The 25,383-nt window shown below is 41.2% G+C and overlaps 1 protein-coding gene across 1 annotated transcript in view; it reads left to right on the forward strand.

Moving 5' to 3' along the window:
• Nucleotides 1-25,383, forward strand: part of LOC149205435 (SNF2 domain-containing protein / helicase domain-containing protein / HNH endonuclease domain-containing protein) — a 460,346-nt gene that overhangs the window by 273,385 nt on the left and 161,578 nt on the right. Inside the window, exon 12 of the mRNA XM_089397405.1 lies at nucleotides 16,169-16,279. Coding sequence (XP_089253531.1) covers nucleotides 16,169-16,279 — 111 coding nt within the window. The remainder of the gene's footprint in view (nucleotides 1-16,168; nucleotides 16,280-25,383) is intronic.

Consider the following 25,383-nt stretch of genomic DNA (forward strand, 5'->3'; position numbering starts at 1 on the left):
TTGGCGGTATGACATGATGTCCTTTCATGCTAATGCTATTGTGTTTAATTTCTTTCGCATATTGAATTAATATTAGTTTATACTTGCCATTTTGCTTGGATTGATGTGTGCAAACTATCTTGCACATATCATTGATTTAGAGTAGTATTCTAGGGATAAGCTTGCCAATTCATTTTAGGAGGAATGTTTGGTTTATCTTATTCATTATATTGCTCTCTTCTTGTGCAAACTAATACGTGTTCAAGTGTGGAGGAAAGATATTTTGTATTGTGTGCAGGAATCCATCTGGAAGTGGGAGAAATCTCAATTAGAGCAACTCATTCCTAGAGTCACAGCGATCCAAGACTCAACCATTTTTTCACTCCAAGTTTCCATCGAACGAAGAGAAAAATGGAGTTTTCTTACTCTATAGCTACTTGATCATCCATTTAAATTTAAAATACTTCTTTGATTCTAGTTCTTTCAAAGTTATATCTCCTATTCAAGAGTCATTTCCAAAGCTAGGCAAGTATGGGGGTTCACTCCCATTACTTGAGCCAATACTTTGTAAATTAAATTCTAAGTTTAGTTTTGGTTTCTTTTTCCTAATTTCACACTGACAATTGTTTTTTTTTTGTGTTTTGCAGCCCATAGGCTTGAGCATTGGGCAGCAAGGAGCTTGAGGAAAAGCTTTGGAAAACTACTCACTCATGTGTATGCAGGACCCCCTCATGCTATCTAAAGACTCATTTCTAGGGAGGCCATAAGCACTTGGGAGAGAGTTGCAAATTCATCTAGGCTGTGGGCCTTTTAAGCCTTGTGAATCTCTTTTGGAGAGTTTTTTTCATCTTCAAGTTTGTTGTTGTTATATTTTTGGGGAGAGAGTCTAGCTTTGTTAGAGTCCCATCTTTGTAAAGATATCTCTCGTATTGTGGGCTGCCCTCTTAGAGGCATTTTTTTCCCACTTTAAGCGCTAATAAAAGATAAAAAAAATTGTTGGAGGGAGCTTGGGATCTTTCCCATGTCATCCCCCTTCCTCATTTAAAGGAGGGATTCTTGTGGGTGGTCTAATCTTGCTTCTAGTTTTTCTTAGGTTTCTAAGCTTTTAGTTTCATATTGTGCATGCTTAAAATAAACACATTTCACTCCCCATGCAAACTTTTACTAATCTTGTATTTAAATTTTCCACATGCATACGCTTCCAAATTGTAAACTTGAGAAAATCTCATCTTATGTGTAAAAACTTCATACTTTGGCAAGTTTTAATTGTTTCATAATTTCTTTAAGTATATGCTTCACTACTTGGTCAATTTATGCTATAAAACTATTGGAGCACTATCATTTATTCGAAACAATTGTAGCTTAAAGAAATCTATTCCATTTTACTTGCTTATTTTTCATTCAATGGTGCATACACATATGAGCTTATTTACATTCTAGCCTCTCAAGTTTTGCAAACTATTTCTCTTTGAAGCATTTGCATGAAGCATTAGTTTAATTTGGAGAATTAACAAAATTTGCACTTCATCTAGGCATTTTAGTATAGGAAGGCCCCAAGCCTCATTAAAACTTACCTCCAATTTAAGTTGGCTGAAAAGACTTTTAGGGACCCTCTCCCTCACTAAAACTCTGTGTTGATTGATGATATCTGATGGTACAAGTGTCCTCTGGAGCATCCCTAGGCATGAAGTCTTTCATATAATCATCAGGTGTCATCCCAGTGGTCAACAGTGCCTTTTACAAGTTTAATATCTTAAATTTTGAGTAAATTTAATTGTTGGTCCGCACTATTTTTGCATTAATATCATTTCCATATTAGTATAATTACAAAGAATTAACTTCTATCTTCATCTTGGACTCCATTTTTAAGCATTAGTCTACTAATCTTTTAGGTGAAATAGTTTGTATAAACAATCCACCCATGGCCATTTAGGTGGCATTTGGGCTTAAAGAGACGGGACTCATGCCGATGTGACGATGGACATTTGTCTTGCATGTGCCATCTTAGTATCTTGTAAGGACCTTGACATGAATGCTAGTTTGGGTGGTAACAAGGGCCATTCTTTTGCATTTTAGTTGGTCATTTTTTGCTTGTTTGTGTGGTGCATGGTCCCCAGAGACTGGTGACTGTTGATTTTGGTAGCATTAGATGTGCTTTAGCCATGAAATTTGTTGGAGAGGCTAAGGCACATGAGATTTCCAAGAACCAGAAATCGTTTGGATAAATTCTATCCAGATGAAGAGATATTGAAATAATTAATATTTTTAATGGGTCCCTAAGTCTAAACTTAGGAAAATAAAAATATTAATGTGTATTAATATAAAATGGGTGAGAAAGTTCTAAGTGACGAGGATCAAGCTAGTTCTAATCTTATCCGTTGATTAGGGACTTAATTTCGGCCGTTGAATCGTCAATAGGAAAAGTATAAGAGGAGGCTTGAGGGTCAGTTGGAGATACACCAAGAGAGATCAAGAATTCGATTTTCTGGGGCTGGGTTTGCTGAGGAAATCGAGTTAGAGATCAGTTGCAGTGAGGGGCAGTTCAACAAGGGATTTCGATCCAAGGCTGAAGAATACATAACAGAGAGGCAATGAAGTGCTGGAAGAGGTAGCGCAAGCCCAAGAAGGGCTGACATAGAGGCCCGAGAAGCCAGCGCAGAGGACACAGAGGGCTGTAGAGGTTGATGCAGAGGATGCACAGGGCTTCAGAGACAACGCTGGGAGATTCTGTGGGGCAGAATGGGAGTTGATAAAAAGATCCTAAGCTGGGAGAGGGTGACGTAGTTTCAGAGCAGTGCTTGGAGCAGCTTTCGCTGTCCAGCACAAGGAACAATTAGAGTCATTGTGGGGTTGATCATCCGGTTGCCGATTTGCCAGAATATCTGTCTTCGGAGAGAGATACTACTGCCAAGGACATTCTCTGAAGGGCGAGCCATTTTTGACACCCTAGTTGTATTCAGAAATCTGCTTAATAATACAAACCGTCTATATGTTGCACCGGTTTTCCCGCATTGGGTTTTTCCGGGGACGATTGTCCAAAAACAACGGTGTCCCTTGTGTTATTGTTTCTGTTTACTTCAGCGCATGATCTGTATATCTGTGAAGGCTGCATTTGTGTTTACTTCGATGTTTATGCAATTAAATAAGTTGTTAATGTAAAGAACAAGTAGGAGATAGTAAATCAGAAATTGTAGCAGGGGTTTCTGATGTGTTAGATTCAAAAATTTTCACATGGTATCAGAGGGTTGCAGATCAGAGGCGACTGAAGACACTAGCTGAGAAAATCTGAGAATTTGCAGTAGAGTAGCAGCTGTCCTGAGAGATAGCGTTGTTCTAGAACCAGAGACGCAGAAGGAGGAGGGATGCAGTGTAGAGAAGGTGACGGAGAGGCTCATGCAGTGCCTGCATCAGCACTCTGAGCCTGGTGAAGGTGACGCAGTAGCTGGGAGGAGCCCACACAATAGCTGCGTTAGCCATCCATGCCAGCGTAGAGGCAGAAGGGGGACAAATCAGGCCTATGCAGTGCCAAGTGATCTTTCTAAGCTGAGAAGGATTGATGTGGTGGCCAGGAGGAGCTGATCCAAGTCTCATTATGATTCAGTAGAGCCAGAAGGGCTTCGATTCTTCAATTGTCGGGGCTATAGGAACTGAGCAAATTTTGATTTGTGGAGTTGGTGGGACGTTGTTTTTGTGAGTGCAGAACAATGTCTAAGGAGACTAAACCAAGGTAGGGGGAAGCACTACCTCGACATATTTCTAGCCAAGAAATCTAGATTTGGGTTGCAGCAGCAAAGGAGGATTGGAGAGGAGTGATTCGATAGTTGGCCAGAGGATTTCCGAGAGGGAAATCAAGATTTAGAGGGGTCTAGAAAAGAGGAGCAGAGATGGCAGTGAACAGATTGAGGGATCAGGATAGATTGGACGAGGCTTCCAATTTTGTCATCTGGAAGGCCAGGATCTTGGCAATCTTGGATAAACATCGCATCAAGGACTATGCCTTGAAAATAGTTGCTATCCCAGCTGACCCTAATGCAAATGAGAAGTATGAGGAGTCCGAGGCAAAGTCGAAATGCATGATTCTAAACGGGGTCAAGGATAAAATCATACCACATATTGCTGAGAAGAACAAAGCAAGGGAGATGTGGTAGACATTGACCACCTTATACCAGGGCCCTTCCATGCAATGGAAGATGTTATTAGAGAATCAACTAAGGTCATATCAGATGCAGAAAGGAGAGGAGATAGATTCGTTCCTTCTCAGGTTTTCTCAGGTTGCAAGGAATTCGTGATCAGCTTACTTCCCTGGGGTCTACACCGGATCCAGAGTTTGTGGTCAGGACTGCTCTGAATGCATTCTCTGAGGATTGGGAGACGTTTGTCCAAAGCATTTTGGGCAAACTGACTCTCCCCAGTTGGGAGGAGATGTGGGCAGGTCTTCAACAGGAAGAGATCAAGAGGTTGACTAAGGCGGGGAGTAGTGGTAAGGGAGTTCGAATCAAGAAAGAGGAGGAGGATGTAGCTTTAGCATCTGTGGGACAACAGTGGGTTTAGAAGAGGAAGAACAAAGATATCTCCAAGGTCAAGTGCTTCAACTGTGGGGAGCTGGGACATTATGCCTCTCAGTGCCCCAGGAAGAAATGTAAGGGAGAAGCTTCCGACTCAAAGGTTGCTCTAGCAAAGGCGGAGAAGGATGTCGAGATTGATGACGATTTTGCCATGAGTGCTCATCCGCCTCTAGAGAAGAGGTGGGGAGACATTGAGCTGTAGTCGAGAGGACTACAGAAGTGGGGTAGGATCCTTGAGGTGCCCAAATTCTTGGATCACATCTGGCTACGAGAGCCCTTAACGACAGTAGCATGATGACAAGTGTTGGGTGGAGCAAGGTGTGATGGAGCGACAAGGCAGTGCTAGAGTGCACAAAGGTGTTTGCAGCAACATATTGGCAACAAAGGGAGCACATGATAGCAACAGAGGTAGCTTCAACATCATGAGGCTTCCAGACTGACCAGGATGTCAGTGTTTGGGTGAATTTAGTTACTTACTTCTCGGTAACTGAGTTGCAGTGCAACAATTAGTAGTGGCATGTTTGGGTGAAGTTAGTTACTTACTTCTCGGTTACTGAGTTGCAGTGCAACAATTAGTAGTGGCAGTGCTATGGTGTTAATTTTAGGCAACAATGGTATGTTCTGTGCTTTAGAGCAATTTTACTTCAATTTCTTTACTAGCCCAATATCAATATCCAGATTAGCAATCACATCAACATGATAGTAAAATGCAGATAGAACATAAACATAAACAATAGAAGACAAGCCAAGACAAGAGGACACAAGATGTGGCACCAGCCAGGGACAAACCCCAATGTGGGGAAACCCTTGATCAATTCTTCTTATATTCTTCAATAGTTCAGCAGAGAGAGATAGTACAATTTACAAATCTGATAATTTATGACAACAACAAAAGAGCCCTAACCAGAAAAGTCAATGCTGGTCAACAGGGTAGATTTGACCCTCAATAAATTGGTCAACTTCAGTCAACTTTGGCCTCCAAACAACAAGATGAATCAGCCCTCAAAAGAACCCAAAATTAGCCCAGTCAAATCTAGTCAAATAACCAACCTGCGATCAGCCCTAGCTGCAATCAGCGCTGGTCAAAGTCAACGTTTGGCCTCGATTTATGTGCCCAGAAATGCAGCCTGCCCAAACAGAGATAGCCCCCACAAAAACGCAGTCAAAGGAGGTCAACACATGCTGGTCAATGCTTGGTCAAACTATTCTGAAATCTCGCTCTCCTGAACTTTCGGACGTGTGGAGAGAGAGAGGGCTAGAAATCTGCACCAATCAATGAGGAGAGAGAGAGAGAGAGAAGTGTGAAGATGAGTGTGTCCAAATGAGGCTAAGGCATCATGTATTTATAGCAAACATTGAGGATGAATAGACGTGACTGTTGGGCTTCTGAGCCTACATAAGTTTGCTGGCCAACCTTGACAATTTGTCCATAATCAAAATAAATTTATAACTTCATTTGTACATGTCGGAATCGAATGATCTTTTGATCAATCCTACACCTCTCGGAGAGAGGAATCCAAGAAATATATCAGCTGTCATAAATAAGATGACCCATGTGGAGTTTGGCTCTAGTTGCCAATTTTAACATATGGGCAACATGATGCAACATGTTGAGAGGGAGCTGCAATACAGATGTAGCAATGGCAGTGTCATGGGCAGCGGTATAGGAAGTATCAGTGCAGTGGATGTGAGGCAGCAGGCCAAGCATCAGCACAGAGGACCGATGCGGAGGATCAGTGTGATGCTTCTATGGTGAAGCATTGCTAGAGCACATTCGTTGCTAAGAGGGAGTGTTGATTTTTGGTAGCATCGGATGTGCTCTAGCCATGAAATTTGGTTGAGAGGCTAAGGCACATGAGATCTCCAAGACCTATAAATCGTTTTGAGAGATTCCACCCGGATGAAGAGATATTAAAATAATTAATATTTTTAATCGGTTCCTGAGTCTAAACTTAGGAAAATAAAAATATTAATGTGTATTAATATAAATGGGTGAGAAAGTTCTAAGTGATGAGGATCAAACCAATTCTAATCTTACCCATTGATTAGGGACTTAATCTCAGCCGTTGAATCACCAACAGGAAAAGTATAAGAGGACGCTTGAGGGTTAGTTGGAGATACACCAAGAGAGATCAAGAATTCAATTTTTTGGGGCTGGGTTTGCTGAGGAAATCGAGTTAGAGATCAGCTGCAGTGAGGGGTAATTCAACAAGGGATTTTGATCCAAGGCTAAAGAATACATAACAGAGAGGCAGTGAAGTGCAGGAAGAGGCAACACAGGGCCAAGAAGGGTTGACACAGAGGCCTGAGAAGCGAACACAGAGGATGCAGAAGGCCGTAGAGGCTGACGCAAAGGACGCAGAGGGCTTCAGAGGCAGCGCTGGGAGATTATGTGGGGCAGACTGTGTAATATTCCTAATTAGCCATGGCTAATTGGAATATTCGATTTTGTTCAATTTTTGCCTTTTATAGTTATTTGTAAATAAAAAAGTGAGGACGGGGGACATAACTCACTTTTAGAGTAAAAAGTCACTTCCTAGTAGCACAACGTTGTGACTTAAAGGGGAGCCAAGGGGGCCAAAGGAGGACACAGGAATGGAGCCCACGCAAACACATGGAGAGACTGTGTAGGAGGGAAGGAACACGTGGCAAGAGGGGAACCACGCAGGAGGAGGTGAGCCTTGGGATTGAGAGAGGCAAAGGTTATAAAAGAGCGAGGAGCCCGCTCATTTTGATCATTCAGTTATGTGCATTTTGAGCTAGTCATTTCGACTTCTGAGCACACTGGTTGTTTAGCTAGTCTGCAACACTGTTTAGTGCATTGAGTGTCTCTGTTCGGAGATCTCACCCTTAGCCCCAGGGGACTTCGAGTGCCTGCTTGGGCAAGGTATTTCCATTGGCATTTCAGCAGCAGTATTATCAGCATTTTTGGAAGACTATGCAGCACTGAGAGAGGGACGCAGTTCTTTCTGGCAGTGGTGCTGGATTGGGGTTTTTGCAGGAGGATTTATGCTGGGTGATTGAGCAAGGGACCAACCCTTGCCTCTTGGAGGATTTCGGCAGAGTTTCAGGCAGAGTTTAGAGGGGTTTCCTTCAGTGGCAGCGCAGGGCATTGAGGAACTGCGTAGAACCCCAAGGGGGTGATTTTCGGGGTCGGCTATCCAGGAAAGCTTTCTGGGTTTCTTGAGTAGAGCCTGATTCTAGAGTTTCAGCATTTTCCGAGGAGGGGAGCAGCCCCAAATCATCACTTGTTTTCTAGCAGCAGCAGCGGCACGACAGTTCTCCAGCAGCACCCACACGGTTCTAAGAAAGGCCATTCTTTGCTATTCTGAGTGTATTTCTTCACTTGCCTTGTGCAAGTCGAGTGCCATCTTTCTGATCACCTCCTGTACTCATTTTATTGCTCAGTATAATAAAATGGCTTAGCATTTCTCGCTGCATTTCTTGAGTATCTGCTTATATTTCCTGTTTACATTATTATATGCTGTACCACTGTTATTTAGTCATTTTGAGCTTCCTGGTTATTATATCATTTGCACGTATTTGGTTGGAGTTTTGCTGGGGTTTGAGGAATATTCCGGGTTAGGGATATTACAGACTGGGAGCTGATCAATAGATCTTGAGCTGGGAGAGGGTGACACAGTTCTAGAGCAGTGCTTGGAGCAGCTTTCGCTGTCCAGCACAAGGAATAGTCAGAGTCACTGTGGGGTTGATCATCCGGTTGCTGATTTATTGGAATATGTCTCCAGAGAGAGGTACTACTGCCAAGGATATTCTCTGAAGGGTGAGCCATTTCTGGCAACCTAGTTGTATTCAGAGATCTGCTTAATAATACAAACCCTCTATATGCTGCACCAATTTTCCTGCATTGGGTTTCTACGGGGACGATTGTCCAAAAATAACGGTGTCCCTAGTGTTATTGTTTCTATTTACTTCAGTGCATGATATGTATATCTGTGAAGGCTGCATTTGTTTCTACTTTGATGTTTATGCAATTAAATAACTTGTTAATGTAAAGAACAAGTCGGAGATAGTAAACTAGAAATTGCAGTAGGGGTTTCTGATGTGTTAGATTAAGAAATTTCACAGTGGCCGCTACATCCACAGAATAATTGCACCAGGCAGGCCTACCAGAAAGGATCACTTCCAACCAGTGTTTCACGGGGATGCGTCCCCCATGGTCAGGTGCACGCAGCCCTCGCACCCCACGCACCTGGGATGGGGGGACGTCTGGAGGTGCGTTTCCCCACGCACCCTTTTTGGGGAGTCTTGGGGAGACATAGGGGGTGCATTTTCCCAGTGTGAGGGGACGCGACTCCCCAAAAGGGGTGCTTTTGGGCGTCCCCCCTCAAAAGGGGTGATTTTCGGCGTCCCCCCTCAAAAGGGGTGCTTTTGGGCGTACCCCTCAAAAGGAATGCTTATGGGCGTCCCCTTTGGGGAACGCGACTCCCTAAAAGGGGTGCTTCTGGGCATCCCCCCCAAAAAGGGTGCTTTTGGGCATTCCCTTTTGAGGGGGGGTGCACCCCCCCTCGAATTTGTCCAATAACACTTAATGTAGAGGACCAATCATTGAGATTGACTCCTTGATGTTGATTTTATTTTCAGTCCTCATTATCCATTTTTACTTTTCAGTTTTAACTTTGTGTGACACTAGATATTGATGACCTCGGACCAATTATTAACTCCTCACTCTTAACTATTTTTGAGTTTGAGAATAAGTTGCCGGATACGCCAAGCTATGCCCAGAAAACGACGTTCTCTGTTTCGGATTTGGATTCCTGTACGATACAACGTAAAAACGGCCCAAAAACGTTTTTGTGCGGTTTTTTCCCCGGAAACAACGAGTGTGGATCCAAAACGTTTTTTGGGAGTTTTTCTTGAAAAGCGGTCGTTTTCACTCACAGTGAATATGTATTGGGCGTTCATGAAACAAATTCACCTTTTATGAAAACGTATTACACATTCCTGTCGCCAGGAACGGATTTGATTTTTTTTTTTTATCTTTTAACTCGCCCGCAATCTAAGTGTCTAACCTATTTACAAATTCATCGGAGTTGTTTTACGATTACCCGCAATCATTTTCGTTTCTCCTTTTCGTTGAGTTTAGCCGTCTATCACAGTCAAGCCGACTGCCATAGTGCCAAGCCGCCAACTGTTCTCGAATCTCAGACAAAAGTGGAGTGTCGCCGCCGTTCACTGGAGCCGCCGCCGTCGTTCACTGGAGTCACTGCCGCCGTTCACTGGAGCATCGAGTGACAGAGGTATGTGTCGTGCGATGAATGCAGACTGTTGAAAATGAAAGTTCTACCTTACACTTACAGTGCTGAACCTGTTTTTCATCCACAACAGTCAATTCCCACTCTATCTGAACGCATTTCCCATCCACAGCAGTCATCCCGCCCTCTTATTGAGCGTGTCTTTCATCCATAGTAGCCAATTCCTCTCTCTGGAGTCTGGATATTTAGTCAAATCATAGATGAGTATCACTGATAATGTTGAAGAGGCATAAGAAAGCTGTTTAGTTACTGAATTTGTTCTGTTGACTGGTTATTAGAAAGCTTGCCTCTAAATTTTTTGGTGAGGATCATTGTCGACAGTGAATTTATTGAGCACTGGATGTGCCTATTAAGTTTGTACTTCTGAATGCTACCCAGAGAAGAATATTTTCTACAAGTTTGCTGACTATCTATTTCCAAGATTGGGTGATCTTCTTTAATCATGTCTTATAATTAGAGTCTTACTGTTACATAGTTTTTAGGTATGGAGAAATACACTGTACAATCATATAAGAGAAAAGTAGGGAAAATGATAACCCATTTCAATTTTCAACATTTTGAAGTCCACACCTCTTCTTAACTTTTGGTTCAATGGGTATAAGAGAAAGGTTTTTGATCTTTTCAAATTCTCTTAAGACCGCCTTCATATTTTCATGACTTAAGCTAGTGCTTAGTACTTACTGCTTGGCATAAAAAGAATTAAGTCTGCTTTGTCCTCCTCTTGCTTAGCTATTTGAAGCAAATTTGTATTTCATAGGGGTCTGGGTGATCCATTGTTTCATTGAAATCCTTGGGGTCCTTTTTATTAATATCCAAAAGAAAATCTTGATTAGCCCTCTCTTGTGTCCTCGAGACATTGGGGGCCTTTTAAGTTTTTGTCTAGCACTTTAATTCGCCCAAATTCATCTTTGGTCAAATTTAAAGAATACATTTTGTTGTCCCAATCACCATGGCCTCTCAACACCTGTCAATTATAAAGGTTGTGTTATCAGTTTGCAACATCAGGGTTTCATCATCATATCTGTTGCAGCAGTAAGGAACCTTGAAAATGTTCATGTAATATGTTAAAGTAGCTTGAGGTGTAGATTGATGAATTTGAGAAATCTTGTTATGAACATAAATAGGATAAAATAATGTAAATAATAATTAGTATTAACGAAAGGGCATGTCTCATTTCATAATTCATTTTGTCAATTTCATTTTGTAGTTTCATTTACAAAATCACATCATCATCATCATTCATGGCAACTTCAAGTTCAGCCATTCGTGAGGTAGAGGAAGTAGAACATGAAATTGAATCTACCCCTAAAGTTGATCCAAGGTCACCACTTTGGAAATATGTAACTACTGTCGGGAAGATCCAAGGAGGGGGAGCATTGGCATGGGTTTGCAGTGAGTGTAAAAAGGAGTATAAGGGATCATACACACGGGTTAAAGCACATTTGCTTGGGTTAAAAAGCAATGGGGTTCGAATATGTAGTGACCCAGCTAAAGAGAATGGGACAGATGGAAATGGTTTAAGCAAGACAGAACTTGCAAAATATTAGAAAGAACAAGGTGAGGCAGATGCTAAAGCAAATGAGGCAAATCCTGTCTCCCATTTAAAACACCCAACAAGGTTGGGAACATCTTCATCAAAGCCTCCACTTCATTCTCATGGAACTGTCAGTTCAAAGTGGTCAATTTTGGGACCGCTTGAAAAGAGTTTTAATAATGATGCTCGAGAGATAGCAGATGCAGCGGTAGCCCAATGCAGTTATGCAAATGGTCTTCCCTTTAACCTTGTGCGATCTCCTTATTGGGCAAAGATAGTAAAAATAGTGAATGAAGCCCCAAGAGGGTACAAGAGCCTTGGATATGAGAAGGTACGCACAACATTGTTGAGTGCTCAAAAGTTAGATTTCGAGGCTAAATTAGGCCCCATTCGTGATTCATGGCTCATTTCAGGGGTGTCCATCATTTCTGATGGATGGAAAGATCAAAGAAATAGGCCTTTGATCAATGTGATTGCTCAGAGCCCACATGGGACAATGTTTTTGAAGGCTGTGGATTGTGAGGGGCAGATGAAAGATTCTCAATTCATTGCTAACATCTTGATTGAAGCAATTGAATTGGTGGGGCTTGAAAATGTTGTCCAGGTAATAACTGACAATGCAACGTTGTGTAGAGTAGCAGGCCTAATTATTGCAAGCAAATATCAACACATCTTTTGGACCCCTTGTGCTATACATTCATTGAACCTCATGTTGAGCAAGACAGGGAAGCAAATTGAGTGGATTCGAGTTATTTTTGAAGAGGAAAAAGAAATTCAAGCCTTTGTCACAAACCACCACATGTCCCAAGGCATCTACAAGGAATTTGCTAAGTTGGAGCTCCATAAGGTACCTATACTTTAAAGTTTATTAAATATTTCATAAATTCTAATTTCTGACTTGAAATTCAAATATCTAAATTGGATTCTCAAATGTCATGATTCATGAATCATAATAGTTATTCAATCAAATTATGATTTTTAATTTGTTGAAATTTGAAACATTGGCAATTTGACTCCTGCAGGTTGCGGAGACTCGATTTGCTTCTCACATCATAGTCTTAACAAGGCTTATGCAGGTGAAAGATGCATTACAATCAATGGTATGCAATTCTCTTTGGAATGAATGGACACAATCCCAATCTAATAGAGCACAAGCAATGAAACGGTTGGTTGTTGATGATGAATGGTGGGATAGGGTGGAGTACCTCTTGGCATTTACTAAGCCAATTATGGATTTGCTCCGTATGTTTGACACAAATATGCCTAATTTGGGAGAGGTGTATGACGGCGTTGATTCCATGATAGAGAAGATAAGGTTGGTTATAAATGCCAAGGAGAATGACCCGAATGAATTCTTTTACAGAGAAGTAAAAGATCTATTGACCAAAAGGTGGAACAAGATGACCACCCCATTGCACCTTTTAGCCTATGCAGTGAATCCAAAATATTATGCTGTAGAGTTGCTACGTGATCCAGAAAGAACTGCACCAAACAAATACCTAGAAGTCGCAGGGATTTAAAAATGCTTTTAGAAAGCTTTTTGGAGATCCTGAAATTGGGCTTCAGATTTGTGCACAGTTTTCTCATTTTGTGGGATTAGAGGGTTGGGGTTGTGATATTGAGTGTATGCGGGACAAGACCTGATTAAGTCCAATTGAGTGGTGGAACTTCTATGGTGGGGCACTTTCACATATCCAAAAATTGGCCATCAAGATCTTGTCACAGGGTGCTAGTTCCTCTTCAGCAGAAAGGCACTGGAGTACATACGACTTCATCCATTCAGTGAGGCGAAAAAAATTGGGCTCTAAGAAGGCTGAGGAACTAGTGTATGTTCATTCAAACCTTCGCCTTTTGTCACACAAGAGAGATGAATACAAATTTGGGCCCACCAAATTATGGGACGTGGAACCAGAGTTGCCTGGCCTGGATATGACATTGAATGTCATGTCTCATGAATTCGTTTGATGCGGAGTCACCAATAGGTGGATCTTTAAGTGGACATGGAAACAATGTTCCCAGTCCCACTTCTAGAGAGGATGTGGATCCTTAGAGTGGCATTAATGAAGACATATTTGATGATATGTAAATGTAATTTATGATGGTGTTTTAACTTTTAAACTTTTGAACAACCATATGAATTATGAATAATGATAGTAGACTGCCAGTCATAGTTCATTTTGTACTTTGTACTATGTAGTAATTCATATGCATTATTAATTTTGGTAATGATGGTGTTCGTGTAACTTGTATATATATATATATATATATATATATATTATGTGCCGTTTCCTGCCGTATCGTATCCAATTTTTTTGAAAATTTGTCATACCCGTTTCAAACCCCGTATCTGTATCTGTTCCCGTATCCATTTCAGTGCAACTTAGGTTTGAGACTTTGGGTTATATCAATTTTGAATTCAATAATTTATTATTTTAGTGTTCAAACTTCAGTATCTAGTATACAATATATTAGTATGTTTTGCTTTTAAATTTTAATTTAGATTCTAGAATGATGAATTTGTTTTTAAATCAATGTAGATTATAGAATGATGAATGACATTGATCAATGTATTTGAATATTTCATTATTGAATTTTATTATTGAATCTCATGGTATGGATGAATGATGAGTATGTCATATGAATGATGTATGTATCAAAATGAATGATGAGGAGGGATCAATGTATGTCATTATTTAATTCAATTATGAATATAAATTTTATGTGTGGATCAATGTATTTACTATTACTATTAGTCTATTTATGCTTTCATTATTGAATATGAACTTGATATATATACCCTGACGTCCCCCTGCACCCCTGAAATTTCCCTAAAATTTGAGGGTACTCCCACACGTCCCCACTGTGCGTCTCCCCGCACCCGCGTCTCCCCACACTAGAGTCTTGGTGGAACATTGCTTCAAACCATAAAGCCTAATCCTGAGAGTGTCGAGAGAATTGAACCTGTGACCTCTCAATAGTAGAGGCGGTTTGATGACGGGGACTTGACTAATTGAGCTAACCCTCAGGACTATTTTAGTTGATCATGTTATGGATGCACTCATTGTGCACATAATTTGATGAGTTTTAGCACCTTGAAGGGCGAGTTAGTTATTTCCTTGGAGAGGATGCCCTTGAGGACTTGTCTATTATTGGCTTGCTTGGAGTGTCCCAAGGCTTCTTGCTGCTTTGAAGTCAAGCTCTGCACCTTTTCATGCTTAATTAATGGGACATTTGGCTTGTTGGAGCTTTCATTGCACACATGTTTATGATTGATGGATAGATGTGGGGCCATATGTGCAATTTGAGGAGGTTTTACTTGGTTCTTGCACACTTGTTCACACTCTTTTATATGATGTTAGAGCTTGTTGAGATTGTCAACCACTTCAGAGGTGATGCACAACATAACCACTCATTATTTTATTATTGTTTGACTTGTCAAACAAGCTGGTTATGAACTAGCATTATTGTATTTTTTTCCTTGATAAAGCATGGATTTAGATAATTGTAAGATTATTTTATTATTTGTTCTTGGTGAGAATAATGGATCTAGGTAAATAAATCATTGCTTCTTGTAAGGAGATGGAGCTCGACTCTATTTAAAGAGTAGCTCTCTATTTGTAATTTATGGTTGGAATTGTGAGGAGTTCTCCTCTTGGAGCTTTGTTGAGTATCTTCTGAAAGGCTTAATTGAAACTTTAAGGGTTCATGTTTATCATATGTGAAGCTTGTTTTCATATCTAATTGTTGTTGTTAATGTTAGAAGTTATTTTCAAAGATTGTTATGAGATGGCATAAGGGAAGGTATATCTACTCCATTGAAAGTGTTTGAAGTGAGTATTCTTCTCCTCTTAATCTCCTTTGATTTCTTATTCTTATTGTTTATCTTGTATCTATCATCTTGTCGAGAGTTGATGGATTAATAGTTCATTATAGGACATCAAAGGAGAGTGACAACTTTAGGTCACTTGAAGTAGATATTTGCGTTATTTGATGGCAAGTTAAGGCTTATGAGGGCATGGTAAGTGACTTTATTTGTGTTAACAACCCATAAAGTTGGTCTCTTAGTTTGACTTCTTGACTCCATTGGACCAACATTGGATAGGCACTAGAACTAGTCCTCCATTACCTCTTTTTTTTCCTATGCTACAACCATTGTTTTGTTAAGGCTAGCTCTTCATGTCAGCATGAGGCTCCACATTTTAGCATTATTGAGGGAAGTTCCCCTTGTCTTGGAGGAGAGGCAGCTTAAAGTGAGCGGAGTTGTGGTATCAGTGGACAACCTTCCTAATTTCCCTTGGGATACACTTTGTGCTTTAGGACTTTACTGCTTTTAGTGTAGGTTACAGAGATAACACACATATATTGAATGTGACATACATGAATAGTTTTTTTTTAAACATGTGCCCTTTGATGGGCATCCTATAACAAACATTATATATATAAGGATGCTGATCGTCCTATAGGATGATGGGTATTCTTTCATTGGATGATAGTAAATTGGAGGTATTACAAAGTGTATTTTGTGTGTGTGTGTGTGTATAGTCTATTGTATGCTGTATGGAAATATCTTGTATCTAGTATTTTCTAAAAACTTGTTATTTCCATATGCGGATGGAAATGAATATCGTATCTTAGTATACATATTTGTATTCATAGGAGATTATATGCATGTATGCTAGCTGACCAACATGCACATAGTTCTTCCTACCATCTAAACATTCTGATTCATTTGCCAAATTGCAAATTAATATTCTGGTATGTTGTTTGTAACGATTTAATCAACTTTTGTTCTTAATGGATTGTTTTTCTTATAGGTGAAGATGGCAATAATTGGTATAACTGCTGGTGGTGTAGGGCTTGACTTCTCGATAGCTCAAAGTGTTGCCTTCGTTGAACTACCCAAGTCAGCATCAGAAATGATTCAGGTATCTTTGAGCATCTATTGGGGATAGCCCAATTTGGTAAAAAGCATATTAAAACAAAATAGTCGACCTATATCAATTTTCTAGCTTCCAGAAAATGAACAACCAATTACTAGTGGTCTTCAGGTTTCATTTAGATGTTTTTATTTAATGTTGCATCACTTTGAATGACCATGAAATTACATTAAATTTTTAATTGTTGTTGATAAGATTCTTCATAGTCAATAGTGATTGTTAGATGTCCCAAAATATTATCATTCCTGAAGTTATAAAATATTTCTCGTCCTTTTGGCTCTAATTTGAATTCTCATATTTTTGTTTATTAAAATTGCATATACTAGACATTGTTGAAGAGGTCAGTGTTGGTAAGAAATTGTTCAGGGTTGTGATTTTGCTGATAATAGGAAAATGTTTGAGCTATCATTTAAAGGAAATGATAGGAGATTCATTTTTCTTTTCCCTTTTTACTAAAGAATGTTCATATCATAAAGCGTGAACAAAGCTTCAAGGATTCTAGCACTGGTACCCCTTATATTATATGAGGCCTTACACTTGTGATTGTTATCACATCACTTCTGTTTTTCATCACACCAGAGTTACACTTCTGACTTTCGTTACACATGTTAGAAGCTTGCAGGATGATATTGATGGAGCTTTTGATGGACTAGTTGTACATTGCTAGCGTGTACACTTTCATGGATATTGCTTCCCTTATGACAATTTATCTATTGATCACCTTGGTGGGTACCGAGGCTCTCTAATGGAAGGTTTGCTTGCGCACTTGTCATATATTTGGGATGACCCCTAGTGCCTGTTACCCATGACTTTGTGGGTGATATCCTCGGGAGAATTTTTTCTCTATGATGAGCCTCAATCGTTAACCCCTTGATGCCTCCTACTAGCTCGTTGTGCCATTTCTCTACCACCTGAGCTAGCCATGTGGTCCCTCGTCCACCTCTGTTGATTGTATGTTTGAAGGTGGGCCTCCCAAATCTAAAGGTATGTCTTGTCATTTGATAATTGAGTATTGGGTTTATTTATCATGGATACTTCTGGGTATGGATTGATGGGGGGATTTGGCGGAAAGAGTGGGCTTAGTTTGTGCTACTATTCCCTTGATCTCTTTTGGTTGTTACCTTTGGATTTTAGTCCCGTGGAATCTCCTTTATTGACCATTTGGTTCTAGGGTGGTACTGCTTGGGAAACCACGATTTTGGTTGCGTGGTCCCGCTCTTTTATCCACACATATCACTCCCTTTCCACTCACTATACACCCATTCATCTTTTCAATCAATTGGGTTCACATTCCCATTCTAGGTCCACATAGGGCTAGTCTCCCTATAACCTTGGGTCAGGCATAGAATGATGCCCCGGAGGTTGAAGCAATTAAAGCAAAAAGTGAAAAGCATAAATGGCCACATTTAACAAGAAATTGTACCACAAAATGCAAAAGATGGCCGGGACAAAAATAATTAGCACGTGGGCAAAAGCCAACACATGAGCTCTATCCTATCCATGGCCATCACCCTGGTTCCATAGTGTTGATTTGGGGTAGCATCAGATGTGATCTAGCCATAAAAGTTGGTGGAGAGGCTAAAGCACATGAGATCTCCAAGACCCAGAAATGGTTTGCGTAGATTCTAATCGGTTTGGGAGATATTAAAATAATTAATATTTTTAATGGAGTTCCTAAGTCTAAACTTAGGAGAAATAAAATATTAATAGGTATTAATATAAAACTGGGCTAGAAGGTTCCAAAAGTCATGGATCAAGCCAAATCTAATCTTAGCCATTGATTAGAGATTTAATCTCGACTGTTGAAGGACCAACAAGAAAAGTATAAGAAGAGGCTTGAGGGTCAGTTGGAGAACACACTGAGGGAGACCAGTGAGTTCAATTTCTGGAGCAGAGTTCGCTGAGAAATTCGAACTAGTGGTCTGGGGAGCAGTAGGAGGCAATGGGTACGGAACAGAGAGTCGGGATCAACACCAGAAGACCAACGCAGAGGTTGGAGAGGCAGACACAGAGGCAACAGACTGCGCAGTCACTGGAAGGCCTGCGTGGGTGACACAAAGAGGCCCAATGTTGATGCAGAGAGGCAGGAGCTGACGCAGTAGGTCTGGGAACTGCGTAGAGGCCAGTAAGCCTGATGCTGAGGTTGGGAGAAGTGCTGGAGAATTTGTTCTTTGTTGGGTAAGCCAGTTTGGCACCCAGTTGTACTAAAGAATTGCTGAATAATAAAATTCTCCTATGCTACACCGATTTTCCCGCATTGTGTTTTTTCGGGGACTTTTGTCCAAAATATTTGTGTTTATGTATTGACTCTTGTGCATGTGTTTGTTTCTGTATTATGGTGTGATATTTGCAGGGAAATTTATTTTAATGTTTACTGAAGGGTTTTTCGTAAATAACTTATTGGCAAATAAGTAGGTAAAATAGATTAGTTGTTGCAGTGATAAAATTTTCGCACATAGGCCCTAGATGAGCCTCCTCTATCATTCAGAAACCCATGATTGTCCCAACCCGTGGAGGGCAATGAACCACCCTACCGCAAAAGGGGTAATCACTACTATATTATACACATCATGCTCTTGTCCTTTGAGCCCCGAGTAATTAATTAAAGAAAATTCATAAAAGGCAAAAGGCATATAAAAAAGGGTGGAAAAATCAAGGCTGGGGCACCTCATGTACCACGACTGCTCCCTCGTATACATTACATGCTTAGGTGTGGGCTTCCCCTTATCTAGCTACTCCTATGCCCCATTATGTGGCCTAGGGTTGGCCCTCTCATTCCCTATTCCATCTCACCTATTTGTCACTTGCTACCCCCATTAGAAGGATGTACCTTGGACATACTATTCCCTCTAAGGACTAAAGCCACCTAATAAGGTACCTGACTAACCCCCTTCAGAGCTTGGAGACACTAGCACATGCCAAAGCTCACTACGGAAGGGCATGCCATCATGAAGTGCCCACTTTTTTATTCATGGTTTGTAAGCTCTTTTACCCAATTATTCTAATGATTGATTGTACTGGAAGCCTAGGGGACGCATTGGAACTTATGTAGGATTGCATGTGGTTTCCAATTGGGTTTCGCTTCCCTATATGAGATCTTGACCCCCAGAGGCCCACATTGGCACTTGTAGGGTGTGCATAGAGAGCCATGGGCCTCCATAGTGGCAGACATGAGTCCAGAGATCTTCATGGATGTTCAGAGACCACTAGTGATCCACTTTTGGGACGATGGTGACATGATTGGTACACTATGCCTAGTAGGCCCGCATAAGAGCCCAATGCTCTTGGCAGGTGTCCGATCACTTCTACAATGTCATGGCGACATTCATTCCCCCACCTAGACCATTGCAGAGGATCCACAAACATCTCCGATTCATATGGAGACCCATGGGGTCATTGATGTGCCTTGAGAACCACTGAGAGCACCACAAGTCTACCACTTGGAGAACAAGGGGCCACCTTGTTGTCCATCATATTTCGAGGGATTTTTTCCTCAATATGGCACTTCAGGATGTTATTGAGCCATTGGAGGGCCCTACGACATGCATACATCATTATTTGGCCCCTTGTGAGGCTTCTTTTAACATTATGAGCTAGTATGGTGGGCTTGTCACCATTAGGGGTTATTGTTTGCACATTATTTTATCATTAGGGGCCCATAGGCTAATTTGAACTCCTTAGGAGGCTATATATTGATGTTAAATACATTCATTTGTAGCATCACTTGACTTGGGATCTCTCTAATCTTAAAGAATTTTCGCACTTTTTCCTTGGTGGATATTTTTGGAGATGGATGAATTTTGATGTAATGTTCCAATCCAGGAAAATAGTGCTATGCAAATCAAATAATAAAAACAATACCATAAAATTGAAATGCTCAGTGCACACCCATAAAAAGTCCAGGAATAACCAACAACTGAGCCATTTTATTATAATTTGGGAGGAAAGTACAATAATGTGGAAGTGGTGCACTTGGGCTTGCCTCAATGACAAGCATGATCAAACCTAGGTGGTAATATGTCATGCCTAGATGGCACAAATAACTGTTGCAATGATGCCCTGCACTGCCCTTGTGAAACTGTGTTGTCTGCTACAAAGACACTGCTGGAAACCCCACCTCCGGTGCTCAGAAGATTACGGGAAATTAACCTTGGCCTCTCCACCAAATACCTAGAATAACCCACGAAGGAATTGGCCAAATGTTGACCTCAGAATTTTGGTCCAAATTCCCCTTAGCTCCTCTGGCTACTAGTCAAGTTGGGACCCCTATTTGACCCCTTAGATCTGCCCAAAAAATTCTATAAAATTAGGAGTGCGATCTTTGCTCAAAATCCAGAAAAACCCAGAAATGGTTTCCTTTTGTTTCAACCTTCAAAAATTGACCCTTCATAGCTTCGCACTCCTGCGATTTCGAATTCTGTTGCTGTGACTGATCCTGTCAATATCTGTTTTCCCAACTCCAGTAATCCTCCTTAAATGGCCCTCCAAATGATCTTCTACTTCTCCCGACCCACTCCAACTCTACAATTCCTTCCTCCAACTCGCACGTGAGCCCAGTGGTGGCTCTCTGTGTAGGCCCAGGTGATTGTAAATCGAACCGCTCCAATGTGACAACCTCCTGCTCCAAAACTCTCCCGAAAGGTTGATCCTCCACTGTAGCTGCAATGCCCAAACTCCCCCGGTGGGCCGGTAGTTGCGCCCAAATGAACCCACAAGCAACACATACGTGTTCCCCTTCTGTGTCCTCCAGAAACACGCACTGACTGAGACAAATGCTGAATGATATGACTGTGAAACTCCACCGGCTCTCCTCCAAGGTAGTACGAATTGCCTTCCTAGGGTGGCACTCGAAGTCCACCGAAGCAAGGGTTGAGATCTCCACTCGGAGACACTCGTGTGGTAAACAACACAGTAACTCGGCTAAGCAGCTCGAGCAACTAAGGTTGTGTTCAATATGTCAAAAAGATAAGATGTCCAATTGGGGAGAGATGCCTTATATAGATTTCGTGGAGCAATTTTCCCTTCATTTTCCCTCCATTGTAGGTTGCTCACCTAACCATCGATTTCCCCTCCATGCAAATCGAACTAGGGAATGCGTATTCCTCTAGTATGGGTGGCACCCATGTATATTTAACCACATCGAGATAACTTCTCCTAAGTCTAGCTTTCTAATAAAATTGAATGGGCCCCCATCACCTCCAAAATTGGCCCCAAAATGTAGAAATTAATACTGCTCCAAAATAATTTAGGAAGGGACATGTGTTGATTTGGGGTAGCATTGGATGTGCTCTAGCCATGAAAATTGGTGAGAGACTAAAGAGCATGAGGTCTCCAAAACCCAAAAATCGTTTTGGAAAATTCCATCCTGATGAAAAGTTATTAAAATAATTAATATTTTTAATGAGGTCCTAAGTCTAAACTTAGGAAAATAAAAATATTAATGGATATTAATCAACATAAGGATGAGAAGCTTTTAAGAGACGAAGATCAAGTCTATTTTAATCTTAGCCGTTGATTAGGGACTTAATCTCGGCCGTTGATTCATTAACAGGAAAAGTATAAGAGAAGGCTTGAGGGTTAGTTGGAGATATACTGAGGGAGACCAATCAGTTCGATTTTTGGAGTGGGGTTTGATGAGAGATTCGAACTAGAGGTCTAGATTGCAACAAGAGGTAGTGAGTACGGAATATAGGTAGGAACAGTACCAGAAGATCAACACAGAGATTAGAGAGGTAGACGCAGAGGCAGCAGGACCGTGCAGTCACTGGAGGGCCTGCGTGGGTAATGCAGAGAGGCCTAGTGTTGATGCAGAGGGGTAGGAGTTGACGCAGAGGGTCTGGGAGCTGTGCAGAGGCCAACAAGTCTGACGCTGAGTCTGGGGGAGGTGCTGGAGAATTTATCTCTGTTGGGTAAGCCAGTTTGGCACCCAGTTGTACTCAAGAATAACTGATTAATAAAATCCTCCTTTGCTGCACCGGTTTTCTTGCATTGGGTTTTTCCCGGGACAATTTTCCAAAATATTTGTGTTGATGTGTTTGCTTCTTGTGCATGTATTTGTTTCTGTATTATGGTGTGATGTTTGTAGCAGAATTTATTTTAATGTTTACTGAAGGGTTTTCGTAAATAACTTATTGGAAAATAAGTAGGTAAAATAAATCAGTTGTTGCAGTGATAGAATTTTCACATGGTATCAGAGCAAGTAATCAGAGACAGGAAGGGAAAATCAATTATGGGTCGAGACCATGATGCAGAGGCATCTACGTCAAGAGACTCGCACAAATTTTCAGAAAATTGCACAAGAGACAATAATTTCGATTTCTCTATGTTGGCTTCCAGATTGGAAGAAGAAGTTGCTTGTGTGACAAGCTCTGCATCATCAGAGGTATGGTATATAGACAGTGGAGCCTCCTGGCATATGACGGGAATCCGGGAATGTTTCTCAGATTATCAAGAGGAAAGGATGAATTTTTAGATCACCATGGGGAATAAGGCAAAGTGTACTCCAGTAGGGAAGGGTACCATAGTTTTTCAAATAGAAATGGGAGAGCGGTTCCGTGCTACCAATGTGCTGCATGTACCAGGACTGGGGATGAACTTACTTTCCGTATCGCAACTTCAAGGCAAGGGCTATGACGTTTTCTTCATCAAGGAGAAAATATACATCAAACATCCGAGCTGGAAAAAGAAAGTGCAGATTGGGATCATAAGTAACAGGTTGTACAGATAACAACTAGAATCACCAATGGCACTGATTGACAGTGACGGTGACAAGGATTTGAACGAACTATGGCACAGAAGAATGCGGCATATGCACCATGGGGCTTTGAAAATTCTCAGGAAAACTGTAACAGGAGTTCCGGATCTTACTACAGAACGAGATGATGTATGCAGAGGATGTGATCTGGAAAAGTATGCCAAAGTGGCATTTCCTATAAGTAAAAACAAGGCCAAGAGTGTACTAGGATTGATACACTCAGATATCTGCGGACCTATGTCCACTAAAGCTCTTAGTGGTGCTGAATACTTCGTCACCTTCATTGATGACCACTCAAGAAAAACTTGGATTTATTTTCTAAAAACAAAGGATGAGGTTTTCTGTCGATTCAAGGAGTTCAAGGCTCTAGTGGAGAACCTGACAGGGAAGAAAATAAAAGTTTTGCGCTCAGATAATGGTGGAGAGTATGTCAATAAGGACTTCATAGATTTTTGCGCTAAGGAGGGCATCAGAAGAGAATGGACAACTCCTTACAATCCAGAGAAGAACGGAGTAGCAGAAAGAAAGAATAGGACTATCGTGGAAGCAGTTAGGGTCATGATGTATGATCAAGATATGCCAAAATTCCTGTGGGCAGAAGCATGCAACACGACAGTCTATGTTCAGAATAGAACTCCTCATCGGCCATTGGGCAAGATTATTCTAGAGAAAGTCATCATAGGGAAGACACCTGAAGTCAGTCATTTCAAGATATTTGGGAGCTTAGCATATTGCCGCATACTCGAGGAAATGAGGATACTCGAGAAAATGAGGAAGAAGCTGGATCAAATTGCAGAGAAAGGATATCTAGTGGGATATAGCGAGAATGCTAAGGCATACATAATCTATCTTCTAGGGAGCAAGAAGGTAGTAGTTCGATGAGATGTGAAGTTCATGGAGGATAGGGCCTTAAGAAAATCTCGAGAAATGCCTTCCGAGAAGCAGTCAAAGGATGAGTTGTTGGTAGTATTTTGCTTACATGGCAATGAACAAATAGAAGTCCAACTAAAGAGATAACTTATCTTTTGTTATTCTGGTTGTAGCATGTTGAATTTCAACGATCCTGGTGTCTAGGATAGAATCTTAGATCACTGACGCTACCAAACAAAGAATCACAATGAAGCTACTTTGCACAGCGGAATATAAACAACAGTAATTCTACAAGTGCACAAATTATTCACAACTTTTAAAACAATATTGTACAATAACCTAATATTCGTTATATTAATCCAACTGAATAGTACAACAGTCTAGGGGTCTTGTACCAGAGATAAAGGCCCACAACTATCCAATGGTACAAGAATACAAATATAACATAATATGACAATTTAGCTGATGTAGTGCATGATCACAACTTCTTTTTCATATCTTGTTCACCTGTGGGTCCTTTGCTCCCAATCTACAACTCGTGCTTCTATCAATGCTCCAAGTCCATTTGGCCAATGAATCTCGGCTATCTAATTTGTTGTCACGTTGATCGTTTATCCATCAACACATCAACACATCGAGACTCCTGTTGAGTTGTTCACAACTCAGTTTGTGAACAACTCACAACTGCCCACTACTGCTCCTCAGCTAATTAGGGTCTTCTTCCCACTATAGTCTTCCCGCGCTACTCCAATGAAGACTAACATAGGGCACAAGGGTTTCCACCTATCACCTCCAAATGTCACTTCTTCAATGATGAACACGAGCTCCAACATTCTATGCCTCTAGTTGGCCAAGCCTGAGCTCCCAAACTGCCACTCCTAGCAGCAACTTTTGTCCATCAAGGAGTTGCACATAGGGTTCCAACTTGGGCAGTTTCATGCTGCCCTCCAACAGTGCTCAAGATGCCCAATCCCTGTCCAACCACAAACTACCATCCAATTAACATCCAAAACTACGCAAATACATACCTTTGCAAACTCAAGGGCTGGTGCTTTTCTTTGCAATTTTGGTCACTTGTTAGGGCTTGCTAGCAACCTTCTACAACCCTCTTTTCTCCACTTCCAGACCTCCCAAACAGTGCGCCCTTCTCCCAAACCTGTACTCTGTCCTTCACTGCTATTCTGGCCACCTTGTAGGCCTAAAAACGTTGCCCTACAACCACCTGTTCACTCAATATCTGACCTACGACCTACTGTGGCTCCTCGGCCTCCTAAACAGGGCACTTTAGGCCTATGGCCTAATTGTAGGTGCTCCTCCTAGCTGCGGCTCACCTTTAGAAGAAAGATACCATAGAAATCAAGCCAAAACACCATCCAGAATTGCCCTTAAGACATGTGGCTGCCTCTGTGATGACTCAGACTTGTATCAGAAGACAAAGATGCCTAGAATAGCCCTCTCTTCCACGCCT

Source organism: Pinus tabuliformis, chromosome 1_2, assembly GCF_031772625.1.
Source record: "Pinus tabuliformis cultivar Carrire ecotype Pingquan chromosome 1_2, CPIR1, whole genome shotgun sequence".
NCBI lineage: Eukaryota > Viridiplantae > Streptophyta > Pinopsida > Pinales > Pinaceae > Pinus > Pinus tabuliformis.